The 9,210-nt window shown below is 54.7% G+C and overlaps 1 protein-coding gene across 1 annotated transcript; it reads right to left on the bottom strand.

Annotated features, from left to right (window-relative positions):
• Nucleotides 1–4,598: 4,598 nt before the first annotated feature.
• Nucleotides 4,599–9,204, bottom strand: NPPC (natriuretic peptide C). Its single transcript, XM_029932898.1, has 3 exons — nucleotides 9,034–9,204; nucleotides 8,264–8,574; nucleotides 4,599–5,080 (listed from the first exon to the last, which is right to left on the bottom strand). Exons 1-2 carry the CDS (start codon nucleotides 9,121–9,123, stop codon nucleotides 8,284–8,286), a joined length of 381 nt encoding a protein of 126 aa, XP_029788758.1. The 5' UTR covers nucleotides 9,124–9,204; the 3' UTR covers nucleotides 4,599–5,080; nucleotides 8,264–8,283.
• Between the last annotated feature and the right edge of the window lie 6 nt (nucleotides 9,205–9,210).

Raw genomic sequence — 9,210 nt, 5'->3', positions numbered from 1 at the left:
CTCCTCCACTCTTGGGCACCAAGGAGCATCTTCATAGTAAGGCGTGACTGTGTCACCTGCTTTGGCCAATTAAATGAGTGTAAGTCTCCAGTGTCACCTACTGGTGGCGGTCCTTGGTAGTGTGACCTCCCAGCCTCTCAGAGGTTCAGCAGCCTCTCCGGGGAGGAAGCAGGCCTGGATTTGGAGGTGCGACGCTCAGCCGCTGTTTGGGGAGGGGCGGCCCAGGAGGGCTGCCGGGCTCACTGCAGGCTTTGCACAAACAGGAAGTAAATCTTTATTTTAAGCGGCTGAAATCTGGAGGTGGTTTGTTACCACAGCACAACCTCACATGTCCTAACACGTATTAATACTGAACCTTTATTCGCTAAGTAAATAACAACTATGTAACTATTAAAACTAAGGATAAGGGACACCTGGATGGCATAGTCAGTTAAGCCTCTGACTCTTGATTTCGGCTCAGGTCAGGATCTCTTGGATTGTGAGACTGAGCCCCAAGTAGGGCTCCGTGCTGATAGTGTGGAGCCTGCTTGGGATTCCCTCTCTCTCTCTCTCTCTCTCTCTCTCTCTCTCTCTCTCTTTCTTTTCCTCTCTGCCCCTCCCCTGTCTCTCTCTGTCTCTCTCTCTCACTCTCACACACACATACACATACACGATAAATAAATAAACTTTAAAAGAACCCTTAAGGATAAATAGAAAAAAACAAATTACAGTGCATTTCTCCAACATCATTATTAGTCTTCAGTGAATCAATAGAGGGTTAGAAGATTTGAACACAGTAACATCAAAAGCAAAACAGGCCGTGGGGCGCCTGGGTGGCTCAGTTACTCCCGACTTCAACTCAGGTCAGGATCCCGATCTCAGGCTTTGTGAGTCTGAGCCCCGTGTGGGGCTCTGTGTGGACAGCCTCGAGCCTGCTTCAGATTCTGGGTCTCCCTCTGTCTCTGCCCCTCCCCCGGTCATGCTCTCTCTCAAAAAAAAAACCAAACCCACACATTTCAAAAAAGCAAAATAAATTAAATGTTTACAGAATTTTGAATGGTGCAAACCTATTCATCTTATTTTTAAAGTATCCATGAACTTTTACGAAATTGATTAAAACATAGGAATGAATGATTTAATAAAGCAGAAATTATATAAGCACAGTCTGGCTTCAATAAAACTAAAATTAATATAGAGTAAGGAAAAATTAAATCCCACTTGGGATGATCAGGGGGAAAACATCAAGTCAACAGACTGCGGAGAAGATAAAAGAATGATATATATAAGAATTTTGGGATATGAATATAGCCATACTCAGAAATAAATGTTCAATCACAAATTTAGAAAAAGTACAGAGAAGTGTTAAGGAAACCAATACGAATGACATTATTAAATTAAAAAAAACACAAGCAAAAATATACAGATTAGAAAACAGCAAAAGGGCTACCTGAGTGGCCTTAGTCGGTCAAGCAGCTGATTTTTGATTTCGGTTCAGGTCATGATCACACATTTCATGAGTTCGAGCCCCTTGTTTGGCTATGTGCTGACCATGTGGAGCCTGCTCGGGATTCTCCGTCTCTCTCTGCCCCTTCCTTCTCTCTCTCCTTCTCTCTCTCAAAAATAAATAAACATTAAAAATAAAGAAAATAGCAAAATAATGGAATTAAGGAAGAGCCTGCATCCTGGTATCATGAAAAGGGGAAAAACATTAATGAAACAGATGACCTTCTGCTCCTCACAAATCTGAGTACTTTGCTGGCACACAGTTCCGGGCTCCATGGCTGTTTCTGGAGGGGCTGCCACGCAGGAAGGTACGGATAACAACCCCAACTCACGGCGTCCCAAACTGACTGACGGATGGTGTGAGGCCAGTATCCAGAAGAATCAGGAAGGACTGACCTTAATAAGGTGCCAGGGAGATACGCATCCTTGGCCTAGGGACGGAGGCACCAGCAAGAGACGGGAGGGGGCGGGTAGGGAGGCGTTGGGCTATTTCTCCCCTTATTTCTCCCTGTTTTGGCAATATGTCCTGCACCGTGGCGCGGCTCTGCACCCCTGCACCCGGCTCCATGCGGGGACAGCAGGGACAGCGGGGACAGGTTCCTCCCTTCATCCCAGGGGAGAAACCAGCTTCGCAGCGGGTCTGCGGCAGCACCTGCTGCACCTGTGGACAGTCCCTTCAGCGAAGCTTCTTCATGTGACCTGTCTGCGTCAGATTCCATTTCTTTAATTGGAGAGAGACAGAGAGAGAAAGAAAGGGGGAACAAGAGAGGAGGGGGTGGGTGTGGGAGAGAGAGAGAGAGAGAGAGAGAGAGAGAGAGAGAGAGAGAGAGACTCCCAAGCAGGCTCTATGCTCAGCGCTGAGCCCGACATGGGGCTGGATCCCACGACCCTGGGGTCATGACCTGGGCCGAAATCAAGAGTCAGGTGCCCAGCTACTGAGCCACCCAGGGGCCCCATCAAATTCCATTTCTGATGGGCCCCTCTGTGGCTCCCGCCTTCCTCAGACTGCCCATGACCACCTGCCTGGGCTCGGAGTCCGTCCAGACATGGTGGCCTCTCTGGTCACTGGCAGAGGCCCTGCTGCTCCCGTGCAGCCCATTTTGGACCCCATTTTGGAGTCCAGGCTGTCCCAGAAGGGCCTCCCACGCCTTGGGTGGTGGTGGGGGAGGGTAGACTCCTGGCACCACGTGCCTGGCAGAGGACCTGGGGCCCTAGTGCTTCTGTCACCTCCATCCCGGCCCCAGCTGCCGTGAGAGAGAAGCCAGGCTCCCCAGGCGGCCTCGGGGTGGGGTGCTCACGGCGACAAGAGGGTGTCATACAAGACCAAAGGACTGGATGCCCTTGCGTAAAACCACCCGGGTAATCTCTGGAGGTTTCCAAGTGTGTCCTGTTATTTACAGAATACGCGTCAATCCTTCACGGCTTTTCAGTAGAAATTCCGTGCGGGGATGACATGGCCTGTCACTGCTGAGGAAGCGGCCACCGGACGTCAGGTTTGGATGGCAAGAATCACTGCCTCTCCAGCAACATCTGAAGCCAGCAGGCTGAGGCCTGGCTTCACCTGGTGGGGACTGAAGTTGTCAAGAGTTGTGCGTGCCGGTCGCTGGCTAATTCATGGGGTGAGAGCTCCTGGGTAGGATGGCGGGCGTGGCTCGGGCTGGAGGGGCCTGGTGGCGCTGGGCTCCCGGCACCCACATACTGTCCACAGGGAGAACCTTGAGCTTGGTGAGCCCCTGAATCCCAGAAGGCTCCATCCTCACACCTTGGGGCTTTGGGGAGACGTGCCTGCCTTGCCACCTGCGAAGCCCACCGTGTGCCCCTGCCCTCCTGTCCCCCCGGCTTCTGCGGCCCCCTCAGCGTCCCCTGGCATGGGTGTGCAGACACGCAGTGAACCGGGCACTGGTGACACCTGAGTGCTAGGACCCCTGGCCCTCACTCACATGGGCATCCATCCGAGTTCTGAGCCAGGGAGGTCGGGTGAGGCCCCGGAAGGGTGCTTCGACACCCCCCCCACCCCAGGGCAGGGGCGGAGGTTGGAGGCAGGTCCCAGCTGGGATCTGTCTTAAACATGGTTTTTGCCCCTGGGCGAGGTCACCGTGTCGGCCTGAGAACCTGCCGCTGGAGGCAAGAAAGGCCATGGAGCGCAGCCGCCAGTAGAAAGGCCGGGTGCCCTGGCCACCTCCCCGACCTGCCAGGCCTGCTGACCCCATGACCTCGGGGCCACACTGCTCCCCACTCCCCTGAGCAGGGTCCGGGCCACCTGGCAGAGCCGGCCTGATAGGCTCTTTTTGTCCCTGCTTTCACCAAACAGGACGGAAGACAGACGGGGGCAAGTGGCACCAGAGTGTCACCATACCAAGGATGTGGTGAGATTATCTGGGAATTATTTCAGTCTCCTGCAGGTTTCTGGAAAAGAGATTCAAAATATTCACGCTTTCACATTCAGGCTCCGCGGGGCATAGGAATCATAATTGTTAGCAGCTTCAAGTGAAAGGAAAAACCACACCCCCTGGCAAAGCAGGGCTCGCTGTGCAAATAGGAAAGCTTACGCCTTCTCCATCTCTCTGAGGTCCTCTGCCGGAGGTCCCTGTTGACCATGACATTCAATATGAGATAACAACTGTGCACCGTATGCTTTCGTGGGCTAAGGTTCACAAAGTAACATCACCAATTCTGCGAGATGTACGGAAACCTGAATGTCCCTAGAACAGAAGGGAAGTTTCCTGTTCTTTCTCTCTTGCGGTCACAGAAAGAAGGAGGAAGGGAATCACAGGACCCTCAGTCAGCTAAATTCAACTTTAATTTATTTCTCGGCATCTGACTCCCCAGCTGTGAAGTGCTCTAACCAGCTTCCCTGCTGGCTGACCTGGTCAGGATCACCGGAGACAAAATCTACACGGCAAGCCGTGTCCCACCCGGGGACTCAGAATTGGGGGAGGGGGGTAAGTCTGTACTTTGAGCAAGATCCCCAGGGGAATCTGATACAAATAAACCCAGAATCGGGAACCTGGCTGTTAGATCTGTTTAGAGGCCAAAGCCTTGTCTTCACATCCTCCCTCTTAGACTAATTTCTGAAAAATAAATGTAATAAGTAAATAAAGACAGTTTTCAAGATGTTCATGGAATGGCTTTTTTTTTACATTTTTCAACTAGTTAAGACAAAAACATTACAATGATTGACTTCTTTCATTTAGTTACATAAATAAAATTTTTATAAATATCTCTTTATAAACAATTTAAATAGCTTTACAACATAAATACATTTATGCATGACATGAATTTACAAACAGCAATGTTTTACAGCTGATTTTGTCAGTCTCTTAAAAACTGTCCCTTGTCATCACGTGGGTGTAGGTGTGTGTGTTTCATGTATATAATATATATATAATATATAACTTTTTATTTTTCATTTTCAAAAAAAATCAAACAATAAAATCATACCCCCTTCCCAAATAATAATAAAACAGCTGGTGTTGTGTATTCCCAGTACCAGGAAAAAAAAAAAGAAATGTAAAAGCCACATTGCGTTGGATGCTTCCAGATGCTGTGAGGCTGATGACCAAGAATGACCTCAGCAAAACGGAGCAAGTTCCCGATCCTGAAACACAGAGGAGACACGGGACGCTTAGTTCTGGCTCCTGAGCTGAGAAAGCCCGGCCCGCAGGACGGTCCCTTCCACAGCACACGGAGTGAGGTGCCTCCTTGCCCGCCCGGCCCTGACAAGGCTGTCCTGTGGAGGAAAAGGGGTCCTTCTCTGTCTGGCCCTCACCTCCGGCCGTGACCTTGGCACATCCTGCCCCAGAATGTCCGCCAGCCCTTCGCCCCCTCAGACTACCTGCGGGCCTTGCCCGTGGCACTCGGGGAGACGAGATGAGGAAGGAGAGTGGAAATGCCCTTCTCCCTTCTCCGCTACAACACAAACCCGCAGTCAGGTGCCTGCCTTGGCTTTCTGGGTCTGTGTGACAGCGGTGGGGAGGGGGAGACAGGCAGCGGAGGAGCTGGAAATTCTGGGCTCAAGTCCCAACTCTGACATTCACTTCCTGGACGGCCCTGGAGAGCTGATTATCGCTTTGCTCACCCATAAAATAGGATAATAGCCACCTCCCAGGGCCAGCTCTAAGATTCAAGAGGGGCCACACGTTGGGCACCGGCAGAGTGTCTGGGTCACAGCTGCCACTCATTAAATAGCACTTCCTTCTCCAGCTTCACCTCAGAGAAGGCCCCCTTCAGACACAGAGGGAGCGGGTCCCATGCCAGCCCTGGGGCCATGCTGGCTTTGCCGGGTTGAGAGTGAAAAGAGTCCTTTGCGGGGGGGGGGGGGGGGGGGGCTCTACCGGCTCTCAGCCTGGGAATGTGGGTGCTGTGGGGCCGAGGGAGAGGCCCTCCTGAGGTGGCGCAGTGCGCTCCCAGAGGACAGCACGTGCGGAGGGACCCCGGGCTTCGACGGCTTGATGAACTGTCCCTCAACTCCCGTCTCTGGCCGCCCCGTGTGTTTAAACAGATGATAGATGTCTGTGATGTCCTTGGGGCTCCGGGGCAAGGCGTTCATTCAGGCATCGGCCACACCCTGTCTCTGTCATTAGAACTTCGTAAACAAGACTATAACCATCAGCGACGGTCATTATGGTGGCTGCTTAGAGGCAACATTGACTCCTGGGTGCAGAAATGGCCACAGCCTGGGACCAGTTTTCATTAACGTGAAAAATCTCCGCTGTCTTTCTCTTCTCAGCGGAGACAGTGAGACACCCTGGGCATCTCCACTAGGAGGCTGCAGGCAACAGGAAGGATGCCTTCTCATGAGGGGTGTGGGGGGGACAGTGGGGCCGAGAAGGCTAAGGGGGTCGGAGGAGGCTGTTGGGCTTGGGGACAGAACTTCCCGGAGGGTGACAAACTTCAGCCTAGCCACGGGGACTGAGAAATCCTAGCAATCTGGCCTCCTGCCCCGCATCGCCCCACCCAGGGGCCATCACCTGGGACCCCCAGCCAGCCACACCCGAGGACAAGGAGCCTGGGCGAGAGGTGCAGCCCGGCACTTTCCAGGCCTTCTTCCTCCTCTCGTCTCCTGCTAACCCGCTGGATAACATTTGTTTAGATTTGAGAGTTTGAGTTCGGTGCTTAAGTCACAATGTGAACTGAAAATGTGAGACGTGTGGCTCTGTTCTGTTTTGACAGGAAAGACGAGAGCAGAACCTTTATAGTGGAAGCTAGTAGAGGCTGGGCGCCGGGTGCTAGAATTATCTTTTCGTGCGCTGGGGAGAGTCAGGACCTCTGACAAAGGAAGCCCTTGCTGAAAGGGGGAGGAGCACACAGCTCCGTCAAGTCTGGCCGCAGGGAGAGGAAACCCTGCTAAGACCCAGGGCAGGTGCGAGAGGAGCGGCCCCAAGTTCGGTGGGGCATGTTCTCTGGTCATTGACAAACATTTAAAGGGCCTCTTTGGGGGTGGTGTGGGTCCCAGATCACCTTAGGTTAGCACCTGGCTCTCGAGTTGCTCATCAGTTAATCTGGGAGAGGTAAATAGGTTCCCAAGCAGCCATGTCTCAGATGGAAAAGTGTTCCGTGCTGTGAGAACGGCTTAGGTTGTGTGCTGGATGTTTTCAAAAAGGGACGCTCTCATTGTCCTTTGGAGGAAGACAGTGTGGACACTGACAAGGCTTGTCTCGGAGGGGGACAGTCTGTGGGACCCGGACCGGCACCAGCCAGGCTGCAAGGAGAGGCTGGAAACTGGCAGGAGTCTGATCCTAAAGCACTTGGATGTCAATTTCAGAGGTGGGCTCTGTTTATCCAACTGATGAGCAGCAGGAAGGGAGAGGAGGGGAGAGGATCTCTGCAACATTGCCAGGAAGTGGCACCTGGCAGGGGCCGAAGGTAGCCCAGGGGTTTCCAGCCCTAGTAGAGGGTGAGGAGGCAACGCCAGAAACAGGGTGGCCTGTTGGGGAGGTTGGTGAGGAGCTCAGATCAGGACATAGGTTCAGATTGGGGCAAAATTAATAATAATTATTATTATATTTTTAGTCTCTCCCCGCCCTGAAATAGGGCCACAAACACTGAGTTTCCATCTTGAAGTTGTGCAGGCAGCAAGCAGCATCAGGACCCTGGACAGACCAGTTTGCTCACAGCCAAGTTTAGAGAAGGGACAAGAATCAGAACGCCCTGGAGCCGAAGGGCACCCTGGTGATGCCAACAGAGGACTATTCTGTCTGCAGGACTATAGGTCTATAAAGTCTGTCCTACTTTAGGGACAACAGTCCTAGGAAGCCGCCCCGACCTCTGGGCTGCTTAGTGCCTGAGCACCATGACACAGCGGCTGGCAGATAGACTTACCCTCCGCTCGTGTGTATGTCCTTCCTCCTGTGCGCCCACAATCCCCTGACTTCCTCTCACCGTGCCCAGATGGAGAATCGGGACCAGTGCTGCTGGTTTGCTACTGGTCCCGGTGTGGGCAGGACCCCACCACGCTGTCTTTGCTTCTCTAAAGAAAGCGAGGCGGGTTCATCCCGACCTGGCCAAAACGCCCTGGCCACTTTATCCCTCACTTTTTTCATGTGTAAAATGAGACGATAAATGGAGCTGGGGGCAAATGCCTCGCGCGCACACTGGATCTCGTGCCAGGATCGCCTGGCTCTCCTCCAAAGTCCGGCGGGGAGGCGGACGGATCCCAGCGCCAGGGGATCAGAGAGGAGCCCGCCTGCGGGCGGGCGGGGGTTCAGGCTTGCGTCTGGCAGGCGCCGCGGGGGAGCTAGGGGCGCACGAACTCCAGGCGCCTAGGGTTGGTGGTACTCACCGCCGCCAGGGGTCGCCACACTAACATCCCAAGCCGCTCATGGAGCCGATCCGGTCCAGCTTGAGGCCGAAGCAGCCCTTGGACAAGCCCTTCTTGTTGCCTCCCTTGTGTTTGCGCGCGTTGGGGTGCTCGTGCAGAAGGCGGGCCCACGCCGCCCGCGACTTGGTGTCCACGCGCAGGTCCCGGAGCAGTCGCGACCGGTCGCCCTTGAGGTTGGCGCCGCCGCCCCCGGGAGTTTTGTCGCCCTTCTTCTGACCGCCGCCCGCAGCCTGGGGCTCGGCCAGCTCCTCCCCTGGCGGAGTTCGCGGGACCTGTCCGAGGGAAAGGGCGGGCAGGTGAAGGGACGCCCGGCGGCCGCGCCATGTACTTTGCGTGACCCCGGATGCTCCAGCCCGGCGCGCCCGCCAGCGCGGTTTGTCCCTTCGGAGCCCTGACGCGCCCCCACAGATGCCGGACAGCTCGGCCCTGCATCCACCTGCCACGCAGCCGCCGTTGTCCGCTCTTTACGGGAGCCCCTAGCCCTCCCCTCCTTTGCCCCCCTGACCGGCTAGCCACATTAGGGCAGGGGCTCAGCATCTGTCGAGGTTCTCCCGAAGCCGGGGACGTAGACCCCTGAGTGTGTTTCGAGGGCTTTCCGGCACTCACCCACGCACATCTCAGAGCAGAGGGCCACTTTCCGCCCTCTGCTCCCTCTTGTGCTCCGCGTTCTCCTAGGTCTCCAGCCCTCCCGCGGTCCCTTACAGTCCCGATGTCCATGCAATAGCACCCACCTTCGGCGGAGCCCCGGGCTTGGCTTCAGAGGGCCGGAGCGAGAGCAGCATGAGCAGCAGGGCGCAGGCCAGCAGCTGGGAGAGGTGCATGGTGCCGTCAGGGTGGAGCGGCGCAGACCCGCAGCGGCGAGGGCGCAAGGGGCCGGCGGGCGGACGGGCAGGCGAGCGCGGGCCGGG

The sequence above is a fragment of the Suricata suricatta genome, chromosome 3 (genome assembly GCF_006229205.1).
Source record: "Suricata suricatta isolate VVHF042 chromosome 3, meerkat_22Aug2017_6uvM2_HiC, whole genome shotgun sequence".
Taxonomy (NCBI): Eukaryota; Metazoa; Chordata; class Mammalia; order Carnivora; family Herpestidae; genus Suricata; species Suricata suricatta.
This window is presented reverse-complemented; position numbering and strand designations above follow the sequence as displayed.

What these genes read in the sequence shown, in the direction of transcription:
- NPPC (XM_029932898.1), bottom strand. Translation starts at nt 9,123, where the DNA reads ATGCACCTCTCCCAGCTGCTGGCCTGCGCCCTGCTGCTCATGCTGCTC. An exon ending in AGCCCGGGGCTCCGCCGAAG is followed by an intron (nt 8,575 to 9,033) that starts GTGGGTGCTATT and finishes TCCCTCGGACAG; the next exon opens with GTCCCGCGAACTCCGCCAGG.